General features: G+C 40.7%; 1 protein-coding gene across 4 annotated transcripts in view; it reads right to left on the bottom strand.

Moving 5' to 3' along the window:
* The window catches only part of MYH10 (myosin heavy chain 10), a 111467-nt gene that overhangs the window by 88159 nt on the left and 1506 nt on the right, over positions 1 to 21802 (bottom strand). For all 4 annotated transcript variants that reach the window (XM_061616517.1, XM_061616518.1, XM_061616520.1 and 1 more), the window contains exons 2-3: positions 18255 to 18627; positions 1155 to 1311 (exon numbers count right to left, since the gene is read on the bottom strand). In XM_061616517.1, the coding sequence (XP_061472501.1) occupies positions 1155 to 1311; positions 18255 to 18602 (505 nt within the window). In that variant the 5' untranslated portion in view covers positions 18603 to 18627. The remainder of the gene's footprint in view (positions 1 to 1154; positions 1312 to 18254; positions 18628 to 21802) is intronic.

Below are 21802 nucleotides of genomic sequence, written 5' to 3'. Positions count from 1 at the left end.
CCATCCTAATAATTCTTGACTATTTTATTTTAAATATGTTGCTAGCCATCTTATGAACTTCAGTTAGTATACAGGTTGTAAACATACCAAATATATAACCATAATCTACAAAGCCTGTGGAAAAAGTCAAACAGGCCAGTGTTACCAACAAGAAGGTGCAAGTATAGCACACACGGATATGCAGACACTGAAAATGATTTCCAGCTACATACTCTTTTGTTTAAAGTGTGCAGGAACCCAGGAAGTGTTATAACATAATAATTTTCCTGTGGCCATCGTTCACAGCATCCCATGTGTGAAACAGAAGCCATACATCCAATTCCTCAAGTAGAAAGAGAAATATGAAGTTTGAAAGTTTCACTTGAATTTATAGCTGTTTACTTTGTTAGTGCAGATACTTGCTTCTGTGTTGTCAACCTCAGAATTAATTATCACTAGACGGGTGGATTTATTTGAGGATTTTTTTCCCCATTCATTTATCCACCATATACGCCAAAGCAAATCATGCAACATATGAGACAGCAGTATTTGAGTAACTAGTAACTTAGCAAGATGGGGTATGTTACAGCTGGCTACCAGCCATTCTGGGCCGTCAGAGGAAAGGTAGTTCCCAGCCAACACAGGGTGTATTCTGCTCAGCTCATCCTTCTCCCTTAAAAGAGCTCACTCCCACTACTTGGGGGGGGGACTTGATATAAGGCTATCCCTTATTAATTAATCAGATTTCTAAAGAAAAAAAAATCTTCTTTGGATCTCCCTTAAGCCTCTCAAGGTAGCACAGTTTTGTGGCTTCTTGACATGGGAGTGTGAAACAAGGTCTAAAGTTTACTAAAACAGAATAAACTGAAAGGTTAAGAAAAAGAAATGCAATGCAAATGCTAGAGGAAATTAGTATATCTCTTCTGAGCAAACACAAAATCAAGTACATTAAAACACCATCTACTTTATCTGAACTAAAAAAGTCTCTCAACTCACCAGGTTCTCAGGAGAATCCTACTCTTAAGTAGCAGATTTTCCCCTTGATTTTCCCCTTACCCCCCAGGCTTACCAAGCTTATTATCACACTGATAATTTGTTCTATTCCTTATATGTCCACTAAAAACTCTAAAATGCAGGGCACAGTGAATGCTGACATATAAAAATAGGTATCTTACCTTGCAACATGCACCTATATGCTGATTCAGATATTGCATAAATATGCGGAGGCATCTCATGGCGTTTCTTTCCTCTGTACATTTCAATGATGTTCTCAGAGTAAATTGGGAGGTTCTTGTAAGGATTTATGACTACACAGAAGAGCCCAGAGTATGTCTACAGAAGAAGATAAAGAAGTTGATTAGCCTCTCCCAATCTGGATTAACCAGTACATACTACTATTAAAGACAGCCAGTGTGGTGTAGCGATTAAGATGTTGGACTACGACCTGGGAGACCAGGGTTTGAATCCCCACATAGCCATGAAGCTCACTGGGTGACCTTGGGCCAGTCACTGCCTCTCAGCCTCAGAGGAAGGCAATGGTAAACCTCCTCTGAATATGATTAAGAGAGCCAGTGTGGTGTAGTGGTTAAGGTGTTGGAGTACGACCTGGGAGACCAGGGTTCGAATCCCCACACAGCCATGAAGCTCACTGGGTGACCTTGGGCCAGTCACTGCCTCTCAGCCTCAGAGGAAGGCAATGGTAAACCTCCTCTGAATATGGTTAAGAGAGCCAGTGTGGTGTAGTGGTTAAGGTGTTGGAGTACGACCTGGGAGACCAGGGTTCGAATCCCCACACAGCCATGAAGCTCACTGGGTGACCTTGGGCCAGTCACTGCCTCTCAGCCTCAGAGGAAGGCAATGGTAAACCTCCTCTGAATATGATTAAGAGAGCCAGTGTGGTGTAGTGGTTAAGGTGTTGGAGTACGACCTGGGAGACCAGGGTTCGAATCCCCACACAGCCATGAAGCTCACTGGGTGACCTTGGGCCAGTCACTGCCTCTCAGCCTCAGAGGAAGGCAATGGTAAACCTCCTCTGAATACTGCTTACCATGAAAACCCTATTCATAGGGCTGCCATAAATTGTAATCGACTTGAAGGCAGTACATTTCCATTTTTTTCACTACTATTAAAAAAAATCTTAATAATATTTTTTAAAACTCATGTTTTTCCTTTCATCATTGGCCTGGTTCACACTCAATGCAATGTTAAACTATGGCTAAGCATGAAGTAGTAAGTATACTAATGTAGATTTGTAAAATGAAGACTGCTTCAGTCCTCCCCCACTTTTGCCACACTGTTGAGAGTTAGATCATTATTTGGCTTAGCACTGCATGTGAACCCAGGCTGGTGGTTTCTTTCTTGTCCCAAATAAACCATGAACTGCGATCAAGATTTGCTCTTGGCTTACCATTTGTGATTTGTTTAGGGGAAACAAACCACAAGTCTGGCTTTGCAATGCAATGGTAAGCCAAACTGTGCCTTACCTCCCAGTAGTCCAGCAACAGCAGGAGCAAAACAGCTATTTTCTAAATCTGCACCAGCATTCTTGTTTGTTCACACTTAGCCATAATTTGGCTCAGCATAAAGTGCAAACTGAGCCACTGATTTTTATCCATCCTGTCCCTAGCCACACAAAGTGCTATTGTTTCTATTCAGAAATATAAACAACCTGCTAGTTTACAGCTGTTTCATTCCTGCTTAGATACAGGTGAACAAGCAAGGCAAGTTCCACTCTTTGACATTACTGAAATAAAGTTACTTGGTGCTTATATTAGAAGATTTCTGTTGTAAAATATAGTCTAACACTACAGTTTGTCAAGGCTAAAATTTGTTATGAATATGCAAATCCCATTGAAATCAAAATTGGTTACATTAAGGGCACAAGTCTAAGCTCCCAGAAAGGGCAGCTGAGGGGGTCATAGGATCCTGTGAATCTCTTCCAGAGGAGAGGGACAGCTGAAGAGGGAAGCCCATCACCATTTTGCAGTGGTAGAAAGCCACAGTGCCATTACTCTCATGGCAGTGCTCCGATGAAATGAAATTATGTGTGTCGGGCAAAGTGGGGAAAACTTTAAATCTGCGGGGATCCGAAGCCCTCCTGTTTCCAAGTTATTTTGTCTCCCACATAAAGCAATGGAGAATACAGAGGGCAACCATGTAAAACCAAGTAAAAAAATGGTGTTCTATCTTGGCATGCATAAGCCCATCAGGGCTTAGAAAGTGGCAGTTCTTCCACCAATGACTCTCCCCCTGACTTCTGTAGAATTGCTCCAATCAAGACTTCCGGGAAGGGTGACTTAGCCTGTGCCTGCTTTTGAGACGGGCTCCTGCCTCAAAAGAAGCTTATTCAGATATATCAGTCAGTTTTTTCTTTTTTTTTTGACTGATTAAACTTCTCCCGGGTAGGGAGAAACGAAGAGATTAACCTCAAAGCCTATTTTTGTTGGGACGACCAGATCTCATTAATTTATGGGACGAGGTCCAGCCGACGAAGGTGGGACGGATTTTCAACAGCAAGCTCTATCTGTTAAAGCGAACGTTCATCTTATCTTCTAAGAGAGAACGCACTAACAGGCAAGCACCCTTCTTTCTATATTTTTCTTTTACTTGACTTAAATTGTTGCTGTTTAAAAGAGATTTGCCAGATTGATCGGTTTTTGACATCTCACTGGGGAGCCGTAACTTCTCTCTGCTACGCACTAATTAATAGCTTATCTCTGTTTTTGTTGCAAAAAGCTGTCCTGGATTTGCATTCTAAAGATATACACAGAAGAGGGATTTCTATTCCAGATTTTTATTTTGAAAAATATTATACTGTTTTGAGACTACTCTCTTTTTGGTCTATTTTATTTTGACGAATCTGTTTCTTGACGATTGCCATTAATTGTTTCGATCCTGGGAACTGCATTTTGTTTACTTAACTATTGGAGAGATAAGGCTGTCTGCTCTGTTTATACTGTGATGTCACCAAGTTTGGAGTATTAACCCAATTGTTGCTGAAATAAGAAGTGGTTTTCCTATATTTTTCTTTTAAAATGGCAATTAAGAAAGTGGCTGAGAATCTGGAAATAACTATGTTTCAGAAAATAATGGATGAGATTGAGATAACGAAAATTGAATTGAGTAAAATGAAGCAGGAGATTAAAGATATAAGGGTCCCTGTGAGAGAGGTGACCCTGGAAGGGGTCCCTGTGAGAGAGGAGACCCCGGAGATTGGAACAGGGGTCCCTGTGAGAGAGGAGACCCTGGAGACTGGAATAGGGGTCCCTGTGAGAGAGGAGATCCCGGAGATTGGAACAAACGTGGAACAGGAACAAGATTTGGAGTCTATGGACTTTAGAAATAAAATCTATTGTTTGGAACTCAATGTTATCTCTGAAGAAATTAATGAAGATTCTAGAGATAAAGTTATCAATGGCATGGATTATCTTCTGGACTGGAATGATGTGATGGAGCCCAATATAGAGAAAATCTATGGAATTAACTGCAGCCATGTGACAATGGAAAAACTTTTAAGAGATGACCCAGTGTATTTTGAAAAAAAGAACAGAGATATGATTTTACAGCAGTATTTCAGCAACCTATTCAGAATGGATGGCAAGAAAATATTTGGGATAGAGGTAATTCCCATCAGACTCTTACTATATGACTATGGCTTTGACAGCAAGATTATTATGGAATACTGATAATGGAAGATTGGATATTGAAATTACTGGACTTAACATAGTTACTGATAATGGAAGATTGGATACTGAAATTACTGGACTTAACAAGACTACTGAAGATGGAAGATGGAAAATGGAACTAATAGAGATAATAGAACAATGGCTACTGAAATTACTGAACCTAACAGATTCTGATGTGTTGGATTAATTGAAATGTTTATTTTGACTATGGTTATGACAATAAGATTATCATAATTAGTAATGAGATGGATTAATCGATATGCTTATCTGGAAAAAAAATTGATAGATATATTTCTTAAAGAATTGAAACCTCTCTTTGACTTTTTGTGGAAAGAATAAAGTAATGTTTATGAGATTTGATGATTAAGTAAGATAACTATTGGAGGAAAGTGATTTTATAATATGACTTAAGAGACAGGATTGTTATATATTATAGACTTATAACTGATTTGATCTTTGACAAATGGGAAGTCAATATTTTACTCTTTATTTTTTATTTTTGTTTTTTTTTTCTTTTTTTCTTTTTGTTTAACTATTTTTGATTTTGTTTTTTGTCTTTGAATGTTTTATGATTTTGTTTTGTATGTTTTATGAAAATCTGAATAAAAATTATTGAAAAAAAAAAAAAAAGAATTGCTCCAATCAAATATATTATGATAGCAGTCTTGTCATGGATACTGGAACAGCTCTCAAGCCTGGGACCAATACTTCTTTGCATAACTAAATGCCCCATTTGTAATGAGTAAACTTGAGGCCTTGCTATATTTTAAGCCTAAGAAATTAGATCTAAAAATACAAGACCAAATATCTTTATTTTTTCACCTGAGAAGCAGAATAAATATGTAATTTGTAGCAGTAGCAGCTTATGATCCTATGTCATATATTCCCCCTTCTTCAGTATTAACCTCTTATCATTCGGGACCCTCACTTCAGCTGACAGTTCCTAAAAGGAAGTACAACACTCATTTTCGGCTAACAGGCTCTTAAACTTTGTAAGCCTACAAAGCACCAGGTTTGTTACAAGTACAAGGCTAGCTCACCTATGGCCTACCATTATGTCCCCCTGGCCTAGAAATGAAAACATTGTCAAAAACCAATAAAGGATATGACATCATGTGTACTGTTTTACAACTCACATTAGTGGAAGGATTCAACTTATATCACTGAACAATATTAAAAGGAAAAATAGGTCAAAATACACACACATCAAAAATGTGAATGCATATCTTGAGGTACTTTGGGGAACAGACATTTGTGCCTCCTTATCAGCAAGTTATTTTTGGAAGCTTAATGAAGGATACAATTAACTCTTTTTAGGTGCCAGGCAACAACAACCCTATGCAATATTGCTTAGTAATTTGAAACCTGCATAAAGCCCAGAAAGCATCTGAAATTGCATCCTGAAGGAAACTTTTGTATAATCAATCACAACTGTCATTGGAGCATGTGGAACCCTGACAAGAGTACATTCCAAAATTCCTAGCCCCTTTTGAATAATAAGGCCTAAGACCAAGAAAAGGGAATAGTTCCTTGAATTTAGCAGTTTTCAACCGCCTATCATGTAAGCAGTGAAGAAATCTATTCAATTTAATTTAATTATAGTTTCATTGTAATAGAATACATAACCCATTTACACTTTTCCAAGCAGCAAATGTGGTTTAGTCTAGTACAGTGGTTCCCAACTTTTATGAGTATGGAACCCACTTTGTAAGCTCAAAAAATTTCATGACCTCCCCTCACACCAATTGTAATTTTAGTCTCTGCTAACTGAAAAAATGGTGTGTGGCAAAATCACATCTCAAAATATCCCTTTCCATAAAAAGCTCCCTACAGACAGGGAGGTGTTGCTTTCTTTTCTTAATGCAAAGGTTCATCAGATTGGAATCCCACTCCCACACACACACACATAATCTGAAGACGTACAGTCCTGTCTCCCAAAACCAGTGGGTTACAGTGCTGGACTAAAAACCAGGTTCAAATCCCCACCCAGCCATGAAGTCCACTGGGTGACCTTGGGCCAGACACAGTCTCTCAGCCTGACCTATCTCACAGGGTTGGTGTAAGGAGAAAATGGAAAGGGGGGGAGACTATGTGCACCGCCTTGAGCAACTTGGAGGAAAAGTGGGGTATAAATGCAGTAATAATTAAATAAATACATTTCAGCTGCAGTATGTGGACCCCAGCCTCAGCCACCTGCTGAGCTTTTTAAAAAATCATCATCATCATCATCAAGAAGCAGCAATGTGGTAGTGGTGGGGATGCTAGATTGTGAAGACAAAAGTGTGGATAGATTGAGGAGGGAGGTTAGTGCATTTAGGTCATCGGATGATCATCAGAACTGATGACTTGGTTAGCGTGCACTTGGGGAATGAGAGTGGAGCAGAAGACAGATCAGAGCACGCACACACACACAAACACACCTGCCTCTCCTGCAAGCATCTGCAAGAGCGCATGCATTCAGGCATATGGGAGGGGGGAAGCCCTCAACTTGTCAGCACACTTGGATGAAACTGATTATTTGGATCCATACCAATCGGGTTTCAGGACTGGACATGGTACTGAAACAGCCTTGGTCGCTCTGGTGGATGATATGAGGAGGGCATTAGATAGGGGAGAATCCACCTTTCTTGTCCTCCTGGATCTCTCAGCGGCTTTTGATACCGTCGACCACGGTATCTTGTTAGATCGCCTGGAAGGACTGGGAATAGGAGGCACTGTTTTGCAGTGGTTCCGTTCCTTTCTCTCTGACAGGCATCAACAGGTAGCATTGGGGGATGAGGTTTCAGACCCTTGACCCCTCACATGTGGAGTGCCACAGGGCTCTATCCTCTCTCCCATGCTATTTAACATCTATGTAAAACCGCTGGGAGCTATCATCAGGAGTTTTGGGCTGTGATGTCACCAATATGCTGATGACACGCAGCTCTATCTCTCCTTTAAATCTTCACCAGAGATGGCTGTGGAGACCTTGTCCAAGTGCCTGGAATCTGTGAGTGGATGGATGGGAAGGAACAGACTGAAGCTCAATCCTGATAAGACCGAGGCGCTACTTGTGGGTGACAGGGGGAGGTTGGGTGCTGTTGACCTACAGTTTAATGGTGTAAGATTACCCCTGAAAGATCAGGTCCGCAGCCTCGGGGTGGTTCTTGATTCCAGGCTGTCCATGGAGGCTCAGATTTCGGCAGTGAGCCGGGCAGCTTGGTACCAATTACATCTCATACGGAGGCTGCAACCCTACCTCCCTATTCATCAGCTCCCACTGGTGGTACACGCCCTGGTCACCTCTCGATTAGACTACTGCAATGCACTCTACATGGGGTTACCCTTGAAAATGGTCCGGAAACTACAACTGGTGCAGAATGCGGCGGCGCGGTTGCTTACAAACAGCCGCCACCGTGATCACATCACGCCAGTATTATTTCACCTACATTGGCTTCCAGTTGTTTTCCGGGCCCAATTCAAGGTGTTGGTATTAACCTTTAAATCCCTATACGGTCTCGGCCCAGTTTACCTGAAGGAGCGCCTCCAGTACCACAAATTAAGCCGCCCAACCAGATCAGCCACACAGGGCCTTCTCTCAGTCCCACCAACGAAAACAGCTAGGTTGGTAGGGACTAGAGAGAGGGCATTTTCAGTGGTGGCCCCCACTCTCTGGAACTCCCTCCCATTCGATCTTCGCCATGCCCCTTCCCTGGATACATTCCGCCGGGCCTTAAAAACTTGGCTCTTTGGACAGGCCTTTAGGATTTCCGGGGAGGGCTAACTTTTTTGGGATACTTATTATCTATTGATTGCCCTAACTGATCTCATGCTGCTGTGATTAATGACTTCATTGTATTTTATCTGTATTGTATTGTATTTTACTGAATTTTAGTTTGTACGTCGCCTAGAGTGGCTTCGGCCAGATAGGCGACACAAAAATTAAATTTTATTATTATTATCAACTGCTGTGGCATCTGGGAGAGAGAGGTTGGGGGGAAAGAATGTAGGTGGGAGACTGGCACACACACAGCCTCAGAGATGGGGGGCAAGTAAGTCCTGAGCTTCCTCAATGCTCCTTGACTCCGTCTGGGCTAAAGGTGAGATCTGGGCGGCCTCGCAAATAAGAATAATTTTTAAAAGGAGGTGGCAGCGAAGCAGGAGTCAAGAAAGGCAGGCCGGCTGGCTGCAAGGAAGGAAGGGGGAAAGCAGCCTTTCCTTGCAGCCTTGCTTCTTTTTGCTTCACAAAAAGCCCTTTCCTCTCATTCTGAGTAAGGTCATCGTCAGCAGCAGCAATGCAAGGAGATGGGATAGTTATCCCCTCTTCTTCCTGGTAGCACCTCCCTCAGCCTCCTTTGGCATTTGCCATGTGTGGTATAGGCAGATGCTTGCCCTCGCACCCCCTTAAATACGCTCTGGCACTTCAGCAAAGTCCTCCCCTCTCGTTTGGAGCAAGGGGGAGGTGTCATCTGCAGCAGCAATGGGGAGCAGACAGCATCCAGGGAGTGAAGACTTTTTTTAAAAAGTTAATAAATAATTCTTCTCTTTTTTAACTGTTCGCAGCCCCCTCTGGAATACTTCACAGCCACCAGGTTGGGAACCGCTGCTCTAGTATATTTGTGCATCTACAAAGTAAAGAATTTGCAGAGAATTTAGCAACTGGCAGTATCATACAAATCAAAGTATTCTTGTTTTTAAAATAAAAGAAAGTGTCTAGTCCTTCTACAGAAGTTCAAAAGTATGGTCACAAAGTAAAACTCATGTGCCCTGCATAATTTCATAATCACTTCCTCCTAAACATGCATCCTATTGTCCATCACTTTCCCATCTCTCTGTTCCCTGCAGCTCTTATAAAGAGACATTACAAAAGTCACCTAACAGCACCCAAATGAAGGTCTCAACAGAAAACACAGTGCAGGACAAAAAAAATCCTATTGTATTGATTCCATAGTTTATTCTGAAATACAAATTTCCATGGCACAGGATTTTCTGATTCACTGCATACAAAGGTGCTGCTGCGTTTGTGCTATATTTTCTCTTCCAAGCCCACTTTCGTTTCAAGAACATTCTTTACCAATGCAATAAAAATTTAAAGTTCTTCACTTCAGAAGTTTCTAAAGCAGAAGACTGCACAGACGTTTGGCTAGAATATATGGCATAAGATAATTAAGCCTCAACTGTAATTTAAACCTTTTATATTTTCATTTCAGAAACTATTAATGGGTGACCTTTTTTCTTTGGAGGTTGCAGAAATTAAGCTCTAACCATGTGCAAATAGTATGCTACACAGAAGGTGGATTGTACAATAGTAGTTAACTCACTTTGAACAAGACCTCAAAATAGTGTTGTACAAGTTTGAGATTTGGCACAGAAAGATTCAGATTTTGAAAGTGTTAACTTTTCTTTCAGAAATCTGATACTGAGGGCCACCTGAAGATCAAATAGTTTCAATTTTTTAGTAAGTAAAAAAAGTGCATGCACCTAAGTTCAGAATATAAAAAGTGTGCATATGTATATGTATGTATTAGGGTTGCCTGGTTCATGGCCTGAGACTGATCCTGTATCTTTAGGAGAAGAGAAAGTCAGCCAAGTGTAGGTGTTCTTGCAACGTTGTAATAAGAAAAACCATAAGGTGGAATTCTCCCTTCTCCCTGCTCAACTTTTAAAGATACAGAAGACCTCTTGGAGGCCGGGCCTGGCAACTAAGAGGTCTTCTGTGCCTTTAAAAGTTGTGCAGGGGGAAGGGAGAATTCCACCTTGTGGTTTTTCCCATTACAATCTTGCAAGAACACCTGCACTTGGCTGACTTTCTCTTCTCCTAAAGATACAGGATCAGTCTCAGGCCAGGAACCTGGCAACCCTACTGGAGAGTCTATTGATATATGCTGGAGGTGCAGTAACACAGGAGCAGACAGTTTTTATATTTTTGGGGGGGGGGGCTGCAAATATTAAGAGATTACTAAAAGATAGTGTTGGTTGATATCAGGGAAATGGCAGGATGTAACTTAACATTATGGCTTAGGTCCAGGCTATCTGTCACACCGTATCTCCCTATATGAGCCTGCCCGGGCCCTGAGATCCTCAGGAGAGGCCCTTCTCTCGATACCTACGTCCTCACAAGCACAACTAGTGGGGACGAGAGATAGGGCTTTTTCAGTGGCTGCCCCAAGGCTTTGGAACTCCCTTCCTAGGGAAGCAAGAATGGCCCCCTCCTTGCAGTCCTTCCGTCGGCAAGCAAAGACTTTTTTTATTTCAACAAGCCTTTGGAACTGAAAGCTGTTAAGGACAGGTCTTGAAGGGTGCTGCATTGCTGTTGCCTAATTGTATTATTTAAAACTGAGTCTGAATTATTTTAACTGTAAGAATGAATGGTTTTAATACTGTAAATTGTTTAATTTGATTTTAATCTAGACTTTTGTATGTTTTTAATTATATGTGTGCTTTTATCTGGAAGCCGCCGTGAGTTCCAGTTTTGGAAAAAGGGCGGGGTAAAAATAATGATAATAAATAAATAAATCTGATCTACTAATTATTCTGTTGAGTAATGTTAAATATTGAATGAAGTATTGAATGAAGATAAAATATTCTCTCTTTGTTCAATATGGTCAGAATGGCAGTTATATGTAGGGCTGTGAACCAGATTCGGACAAATCACAAACCAAATTGGGCCAATTTATATGGTGTCCAGATTTGGTTGAAGCAGTTGCAAATATCTACAGAGTGGATTGGTTTGTCCTGAATTTATTTATAGAGATCTGTAGCTCTACTCAAAAGTAAGTCCTATTAAATTCAATGGGGTTTACTCTGGGTATGTGGGATTAGCATTGCAGCTTTACTCCCAGAAAGGCAAGTACTGGATTAAAGCTTCATATTGGGAAGGTTTTCAAAACAGTGCCCTGTTCAACTAAGGTTGCCAGGTTCAGGGCCTGAGACTGATCCTGTATCTTTAACAGAAGAGAAAGTCAGCGAAGTGCAGGTGTTCTTGCAACATGGTAATAAAAAAACCACAAGGGGGAATTCTCCCTTCCCCCTGCACAACTTTTAAAGATACAGAAGACCTCTTGGTTTAATTGCACTGTCTGTAAACTGTTTTTAACCATTTTAAGGGTATGTTCAAAGGTTTTAATGTTGTATATAGTTTAATTTAATTTTAATTGCTGTTTTTTTGTGTTTTTATTATATGTATTCATTTTTTACTTGTAAGCTGCCCTGAGTTCCAGCTTTGGAAAAAGGGCGGGGTAAAAATAAAGATAATAAATGAATAAATAAATAAATAAATAAATAAATAAAATATATCTAAGCTCCTATTTTTTCACCCCTTCTAATGTTGATATTGATACAACAAGCAAAGGGCTTCTGCAAAAGGCAGCACCCAGTGCAAAACAAAACACACACACCCAAATTCTCTGGCATGCAGAAAATACTCAGGCGAGTAGAAAGATTGAGTTTCATTTCCTGCAGGACTTAAGATATAGAACCAGCACAACTTCTGCTCACACTTTCTCCCTGCCTAAATACCTTTTCCATAGCACAGGGGAAGTGAAAAGACGGATGTTGCTTTTTGTCTGCTCAGAAGCCTACCTTGTGGTGCTACAAAACCCAACACCTGTCCACTAAGTCCTCTGGCACATCTGAGCACTTGGACAAAAGGCAGCATCACATTTGATTTGGAATGGAGCTTCTGCCTATCCATCCTGAAGGGAGATGGACCCCCTCACACAGGTCTGTGTTCTCTGCAGTTTTTGGAGAAGTCATAGTGGACAGTCACTGCAAGCAAGGCAATTTGGGAAGCCTTAGCATTAGCAGCCAAATGGTTTGTCCCCACTCCACTAATAGCAGCACCATCTGCTCAATCTTTATTTTTTACATTAACCCTATCTGCAAGTCAACCTAATGTAACATATACACTACATACAGTGTATGGTAGCAGTTGCAACTTCCTCTGTGTGTTTCACATTTAGCTATTTCCCCAAAACCTAAGTCGAGAGCAATATATGTAATAGCCAATATCAGACAAAACCATGATCTCAAAGAAGCAGCCACCAAGTGGCAACACAAGAGGAAGTTTGCAGCAGAAAAGCAACAAGGGGGTTGCTCCGCATTCCCTAGGTTAAGTCTGTCATTCCCCCCCCCCCCAAAAAAAAACTTTCCCACAGCATGGTTGCCTGTGATGAAGTTAACATATATCCAAACCGTGGTTGAGAAAATACAAGTGGCAGGGAAGGATAAAGTAACATTCCTGATTGCTACCTCGCCAGTACAGACCACTCCCTCTTCCACTGCTTTGCAGCTCTTTGGCAGATACCCAGGTTCTTAAGAGATTGGTTTGCTACTAAGCATGAAGATCTGGTCTAATACCACAAAAACAAGGATAAGCAGTTTCGCTGGAAAGGGACCCTGACCTACAACGAAATCTGATCAATCAAAATATAAGAAGAACATCCATGGGGAGGTGTCACAAAAATCAAACCTCCATGCTTTCCATGCTATATCCCAGTGACTGACTAGAACATCATCAATTAGGATACAAAGGTAGAGTACAAAACCCACATCAAGTTACTGAAAACAAAACTAGTAAAGGTTTCACAGGAACTTTCATCTTAGCGCCTCCTACAAATACAACCAGTTTTCAAAACAGAAAAAGAAAACTTTTTTAAAAAAAAAATCATTCCTCATCAAGACATGGGCTACAAACACGCTAGTTGCTTCAAAAGCAGCCAGGCCATTTTCTCTGCCCACGGCTGGACACATATCCCTTCCCCACTGCTGATTAGCACAGCCCACAGCAAAGTGTTGGGCCAATCTCTGTGTCTGCTCGAGCCCACAGCAAAGCGTTTTCTTTGGGCACATCTGGAGCCAATCCAGCCAATCAGTTTTGAAGTCTGTGTGAAGCTGACTTCAAGGTAAAATGCACTGGAGCTGTAATGTCTGAGATTTTGGAGTGAAAAGAGGGTGGAATTTGCCTGGCATTGCGTGCCCCTTCATTCAGAAAACTGAAATGGAGACATACTGAAGCCAGCAAAATGTCAAGTGTCTCTCTACCCCTGTATTTGAAAGGTATCCATTGCCACTAGTTCTACAAGTGACCTACAGATCTGCAAAGGAGAAGTATGCCAACAAAGGAGAAAAACTTTATTTATTAAATGTATATCCCACCCTTCCTTCTAGAAGGAGCCCAGGATGGCATTCATGGCAAGGAACAATCCAATACTGCTCTGCTATAAAGCTTCTGTTAGTCACAGCCCATACAGGAGCTGTGACATGAGTAGCCAGAGAAATATAGTAGGCTGGCTTAGATGTAGAACTTACTGTAGAACGAACAGAGAAATCTGAGGGATGCAGAATTATGAAAGTCGTAACGCTGGATCCTGTACAACCCCTGGCTATAACTGCTATTTTCTAGCAGCAATTCATAAGAATGTAGTGGAATGTTTTTTCAGCAACCACAACTGCAACCAGCAATGTTCCATGTCCAGAGCTACTACCTTTGTGCAGCTGCTCTTTTAGAAAAGCTGGAAGAAGTGACAAACATCTGACCTGGCCCAATTATATACTACATTTACAGCCTACCAGAAATAAACTATCTTGTTTAATGTTAGAATATATTGCTTCCCAAAGCCCCTGTGACATTCAACTTTCATGCTCATTTCAACTCTGTTTAAATGTATCACATTAAGAACACATGGAACAGTTTATATTAAGCCAAGAGCATTCATCCATCTAACACAGCACTGCTACCTGGACGAACAGTGGATTTTGAAGGACAAGGGTCTTTGCAGCCCTATTATCCCCCTTTTTTAAAAAAGAAAGTGGAGATGAGGGGAACAATCATTTTAATTATTGTTTTGTATTGCTTTTAAATATTTTTATGTTGCTGTACACTGCTCAGATATTTTGCAAGAGGGCAGTATATAAATATATACAGAATCCAGGATCTTCTACATATAAACTATGTGCCCTATCATAAATCATCCTAGCATACAGGAAAGGATCCAAAGTTCAACACATACTTTAGAGATGAAAGATAGCAATGTTACTGAAATATGCTCTAATGTGAACTTTCCAGGAGGAGCAAGTCCCATCACTACAAACAAGCCACTGAAAACTACTCTCTGCACGCATGTCTGAACATGGTGCAAAGATAGTATTATCCAAAGAGCACCCTATTTATATCCAAGATGGCAATAAGACACAAGCCCAACATATGTTACTGAAGGAGACTAAGCTGTATAGGATTCTTTGGCCTGGTTCAGACATACCAACATTGGCCTAATAAACTATACTTTATTAGAACCCTGGATGACTATGTCCACAAACCCTCTTCTCACATGCTGTAACAGAGAACTTCTGGGGCTTGGTTAAACCATTTTTCCAATATTTATTTATTAAAGATTTATATCCTGCCTTTTACAACAGATGTCCTCATAAGGCAGTGTACAAAACAATTAACAATTACACTTAAAACCATTTAAGATGTGCAAAAGAAGTGAGGACAGCAGATAACTGAAAAAACAACAAATCAAATCAAAATAAAATATGTGAAGTCTTTTTTAAAATCCCTAGTGAGAGAACCATTGAAGTATTGCATTCCATAAGTATCGGGCCTCCACTGAGCAGACCTGTCTCCAACATCATTCAACTGAACCTCTACTACCACACAGACTCTGGTTTATATGTAGAGATTAAAGCACAGTTTCCAGGTTCAGATATTTATTTTTATTTATTTAAGACATTTATATACCACTTAATCGTTCACATTTCTAAATGAGGCACATAAAAACATGCCATACATAAAGTGAAACAATAATCATAAAGGTAAACAGTATCTTAAAATGCCTGCAGTCATGCACCTGAAGTTCAACAAGAAGGGTGTCTGTTTAATCTCAATTGGGAGGGAGTTACATAACTTGGGCCCATGACACTGAATGCATGGCTTCTAGTCATTACAACCCTTGCACATGAGCCATGGGGGACCACCAACAGAGACTCTCCCAAAGATCTCAGTGACTGGGCTGGGATGTAAGGGATCAGTCAGTCCTTGATAACAACTTGGGCCCAGGATAAGGGCGTTGCACAATAGAAGCTCATTATAACATGTCTTGCTATACCGCAGATTTGGATATACTGCGGCTATGTTTATGTCCCCCAAGAAAAATATTGTATACAGTACAGAGATTTTCATTACAACGCAGAACCCATATAACATGGGTGCATCCTTTGTTCTCCATGTTACAACAAGCTTTCACTGTAAATTAACACAGGAACCTTGAACCTGACCTGGTAACATATGCGCAGCCAGTGCAAGCTTTTAAGCACCAGAGTTATGTGTTGGCGGTAATCTGTCCCCACAACAGTCTAGCCCAGCCTTTCCCAACTAGTGGGCCACCAGGTGTTGTCGGACCACAACTCCCATCAGCCTCAGCCAGCATTGCCAATGGTCAGGAAAGATGGGAATTGTGGTCCAACAACATCTGGTGGCCCACTAGTTGGGAAACGCTGGTCTAGCCGCAGCATTTTGCACTAGCTGGAGCTTCTGGACAGGCGCACGGGTAGCCCCATACACAATGTATTACAATAATCAAGTCTTGAGGTTACCAATGCATGAATCACTGCAGCCAAGCTATCCCTGTCCAAGAATGGCCATAGGTGGTGCACCAGCCTTTGCTGGTAAAAGGCACACCTAGCCATTGAGGCTACCACAGCCATTTCTCCCAAGAATACTCATCAAGTGCTGTTTGTGCCAGCTGGTAAGGAGGAAAGAGATGGAAGAGGCTAGCAAATCTACCTGCACATCCCTCCCTACCTGCAAGTTTTGTAAGGAGTGGAAAGGCGAGAGGAAGACCAACTGTGACTTATTGCCACCCTCTTTTTCTTTTGTGTTTGTTTTTTGCTCTGTTGTTACTATGGGTGGGAGGCTCTTGCTGTGGATGTCTATGGGCAAAGATTCATACCACTAACAGTGAAAGCCTGGATGGGTCGAAGAGCGTGGGTGACAGGTGTTAAGTTGCTCAAAAGCCAAACAGTGAGAGTCTGCTGGCACAGAGTGGGCTCCCCCTTGTGTAAGAGACAGAGGGGGAGTCAGTGGGCTGCCATAGCTTAAAAATGAGGTGGGGCCATTAGTTGTTTATTCTGTTTGAATGTCCTCTGTTTGGTTTTACCTAGGTTAAATTGAAAGCTTCACTTTTTATCCTTACTGTAGTTTTGCTTGCCTGCGTTCTGACTGAATTATTAATTTGTTTACTTGGACCTGTTTATATGATTTTGTAATTTTGTGTATTTTTCTATTTATTACTTCATTTCTCACTCTCAGATTGAAATTATTCAATGAAAAGCGGGCTATAAATACTGTAAATAAACAATGTGACAAAGTTGGATCCAGAGCACTCCCAAAGTATGCACCTGCTATTTTAGAGGAAGAGTAACCCCATCAAGAACAGGCAAATGGCCAATCTCTTGAATACTGGAGCCACACACACACAGTGCCTCTGTCTTTTCAGAGTTAAAGCTCAATTTATTAGCCCCCATACATACCACAAATGTATCCAGACAACACTCAAGGCCATGCTCAACCTCTCCTGACTCAGATGTTACGGAGAAACAGAGCTGTGTATCATCAGGGTACTGATGACACTTTGCCCAAAAACACCAAGTGACTGCTCTCTAAACAGCATTGGCGACTGGATTCTGCTCAGTGACATGGAATAGCACAAAGAGCATGGGACCAAGACACAATCCCCCAGTGTTATTCTGTGGACACGGCCCTGCAAGTAGAAACAGAACCACCATAAAAGAAATATGATTTGGTCCCAGCAACCCAGCCCTAGATAATCTATTACACTGTGTGCCTGTGGAAACCTCAGTTTTCAAGGACAGGCACCACACAGAGAATAGTACAGTTGCCTAGGCCCATGCTGATAACTTAAATCATGGTTGCCAGTTCCTTATCCAACAAGGAGATAGCTGTACGTGGAAGACTAGATTTTAGCTAAGGATGCTTGAGCATCCCAAGACTTGACTGGAGGTCTAAACTCCCTAAGGTCACATAACCTGCCAGCTATCACCACTTCCACCTTGCCAATATTCAGCTTCAGCTGGCTCACTGTATCCAGCTTCTTGTCATGTCCAAACACTGAATAACCATTCTAATGGCAGGTGCAGATTTGAAGAAAAAGCTATGGCTATATCATCGCTACTTGTCTATACCCAAACATTATGATCAAGCCTGATCTGGGGTGGTAAAAAGAACAAAACAAAACTGAAGCCTCGAAGGAGTACAGAAAATTTAGTCACACAATGAACAGATGGTCATAAGCAGTTTCAGATACTTCCCAGACACAAGCTTTCTTAAGCAAAAGTGTTTGCATAAAAGTATACAATATCCTGAAGTCACATTACCATACTTCATGACCAAAGGTATCAAGGGCCACAGAACATCTAATAAGAAAAACAATGCGAGATTCAAAGCCATAACCACACTGTGGATAAAATTACAAGAGATCAAAGTTATAGAAAATAATTCCAAAAAATACAAGTATTTTTTCACATTTCCACTAATAGGAGTTAGTTACTACATAAAGTCCAACAAAGGTTAGCCACATAATTATTACTTACATAAATGAGCCCAGAATAATATCGGTCCTTCAAATTATGTAGAACAGAGGCCTCATTTAAGCATGTTAATTCTGCCATGTCTTCTACTTTAGAAAATTTAGGGGGGTTCATCTTCTGAATATCATCTTTGTTAACAACCGCTTTCTTCCCATTCTCAGCCAGTTCAACCAGCACTTCATCTCCCCTCTCTTCTTTGATGCTTGCAGCTTCAAAGCCATGACGTTCTGAAGGAATCCACACCAGTTTTTTAGCAGTCCAATCGGCCTGTGTAGCAGGGTTGTAGATTACTGCCCTGTCCACAAAAAGATATCTCTCAGGGTCCTCCTGTCCTGCCCTCTGCGCCATCATAAGGGAAATATCAAGTAACTGTAACCTAGAAAAAAAAATGAAAGCAGAAGCAGTGGTCACTAGTAATAAATGAACTTGCACTGGCTGGCCTCTCAAATTTAGCAGCCTCTATTTAGCAGCCTCTGTTGGGTACACAATCCTGAGATTACTCAAAGAGGGAGATTTAGGAAATTCTGCAAAGTTTGGTGCATATGAAAGCATACCATATGAAGTCACCTTACTTTATCTTACTTTTGCAGGAAAACATATTTGCTCCAATGGAATGTTCATGCTGTTTCCTAAAAGCCCAATCTGTATCCCACATAAGTATTTACAATTCAGCATGCACTATCCTATTACTTTCAACGCATTGACACTCCAGCCCTGTGTTTACTATGTCTCACTGTGACCCGTGCAAAGGATTGCAGCTAGAGGGCAGTATTCAACTACTGCATTCCATTAGTACAAGGATTCTACTTGCACAATGGGACTTCCCCCCTCTCCTCCATCCCCCCTCCCCAAATCTGTTCCAGAGGGTTGGGAGAACCCCTAGAACAGATTTAAGAGGCACACAAGGAAAACATAATAAGTAACATAGTATTTGACACAATCAACAGAATTAGGTAATATGATAAATGTAATCCCTCTGGGGGCGACAAGGTAGGGAAAGTGGGTTTTCCCAAGCAGGTATGTATTTTATATTGTTGTGACCCATGTTGTGATCTACTGGTGGATAATAGTAACATGCCCAAGAGTAAATCAAGAAGCTGGTGTCCATGATACAAGGATAATTCTGTGTGCAAAGACTTCACAAGCAATGGGCTGGTTAAGTTATGAAAAGAGTTGTCAGCTATGACCTATTAGAAGATGGCAGGCAAACAGAAGAGGAGGCTTGGAAATTTTGAAGAATGGAATTCAAATGTAACAAAATAAAAATTACATCCATAGCAGGTTGGATTGATGTTGAGGAATACAGGAGTATTTCCCATCCTTCTCATCTGGAAGCACTATAAAATTGTCTTTCCATGATGTTTTTTATTATCCTTTAAGTGGCCCTGGTTAGACAGTCAGAAAAAATATTTTATTTTCTTCTGTTTTACAGCAGGTCCTATCTGAATCCTGAATAAAAAGAGTGATAAGCAGGAGCCGCGAGACACCACTTAGATACTTTGCCAACTCTAAAACAAGTTTCATTCTAGCTCCTTTTCCTCTGATTGAGAAAATGGCCAATTAGCCTAGCTCCTTTTTAACTCTTCAGTCCTTCTTTTGATACAAATGTATTGCTTAATACAGATGTAGGCAACCTGCAGCCCTCAGCCTGATTACAAAAGCTGTCTGCAAGCAATAAGACCTCAGGGAAAAATAATCTATCCCTTCCCCAACAGCCAGCTGGACAAGGAGTACAAGAGAGAGGGAATGTGGTATCAGAGAGACACAGAAAGAAAGGTGGCCCTGTGCACTTTTGGCTCTGTCCCTGCTGATAACCAGCACATGGCTCCTGACCAAAAAAAGATTCCCCACCCCTGTAGTAATATCATTGTCACTTCAGGGGAATCCTTTACTCAAATCTGTTTGGTCATAAGTCTTGAAATAGGCATAGTGAACAGCATAACCTAAGCATGGCACATAGAATGCACATCAGTAGATATGACTCCAGGATTAATGTTCATACTGTATGTACCAGAACATATAAACAAGGGAATGTTCATCTATGGTAGAATAGGTAATACTTTTGAAAACAAAAAGCAATCATTTTAAAGTATTCGTGACATTTAAGTTTTCAAGTTGTAAGTCATTGCTTCAAACAACGTAAACCCACGAAGAACTCAAACCATGGAATCAATTAGTGGTTTTAATGAAATAGCATGTTTTCTGCCACAGCTAAGACATACATTTAGAAGTTTATTGTCAGCACAGCATCAACTTTACACAAAAACCTAAAAGACTAAGCAAGATGAATTTATGTGCTGTGTATTTCCTTTAATAATGGGCTACCTGAAGTTTACTACAAACACAAAGAGCCAAACCTTTCTATTCATTTTGATATGTTCTGGAACAGAATCCAAGTTTTTACTGAGCCTGGAACAGTAATGCTCTCTATCAAAGGACAAGTGGTCACATTTGAGGCAGCTGGACACTATGTAAAGTTAAGAAAACATATTGCTTCATTTCTTCCACATGTTGCTTAATTACTATATCCAATCCAACTTTGCTTTATCTAAAAACATGGCCAACCAAATTAAAGTGGTAAGAATTTCCCCTGTGAAAGATAAAATGCATGGTGTGTTAAGTATGTATCAGGATGTTTTGCTAGGAAGTCTTCCAAATGCAGCAGTTTGCTAAGCTATTCTTTTAGCATATGATTAGGAGGTCTGTAATTGTTAGAAAATGTGTTTTTAAATTTGTATATTTGTTTTTAATGTTTTTAATTGTTGTAAACCGCCCAGAGAGCTTCGGCTATGGGGCAGTATACAAATGAAATAAATAAATAAATAAATTTTATTATAGCAGACAATACTTCTGCAAAGATTTTAAAAAATTAAAGTTGTCTACCACCATATTTTGCCATGCATTCCAACATGTGGATTAATAACATTTCCTGCACTGCCCACACTGTTTTAGCCAGAAACAGGTACTCTGCTGGCTGGTTGCTTTGTGCCCACTTGTTCATCATCATACTGGAATAAATTTTACATGCAGTCTTAACACAGCCCAATCATCTCATCCCTTAAAATGAATGAAGTATAGTAATCTAACACCCACTTTAAAGGAAGCAATTTTAAGAATGATGCAAATTTCAGCCCATCCTCCTTCAAGGGAGCATTCAGTAAAATACACTACATTGACAGCATGTCAGGCTGATTCGTTACTAAAGCTTAATAAATGCAAAGCAAGCATGTGGTCATTCATTCCACCAGAGGGCCATGAAGCAGCCTGCCGCACTTGCTGCAGCCCAGTTGAATTCACATCATTAGACCAAGAAATGACCACAGTAAGCACAGCTAAGGTGGCATAGTGCTTCAGAAGAAATTGCTCACATAGCAGGGCTCAGGAATGAGGGGGAAAGTGTTAGTGAGTTTGCTTCAATTAAATCCAGAACTCAAATAAGTTATTCATAAAGCAGGAGCCATTAGCTCTAGAGATGCTATGGGCAAATTTGGCTGAAATCAATACGGCATCTTTTAAAAGACATGAACACATCTACAGTATAGGGGCCCTAT

Source organism: Rhineura floridana, chromosome 3 (assembly GCF_030035675.1).
Source record: "Rhineura floridana isolate rRhiFlo1 chromosome 3, rRhiFlo1.hap2, whole genome shotgun sequence".
In the NCBI taxonomy this organism is placed as follows: Eukaryota; Metazoa; Chordata; class Lepidosauria; order Squamata; family Rhineuridae; genus Rhineura; species Rhineura floridana.
The sequence above is the reverse complement of the archived record's forward strand: the minus strand, read 5'-3'. Positions and strand labels throughout refer to the sequence as shown.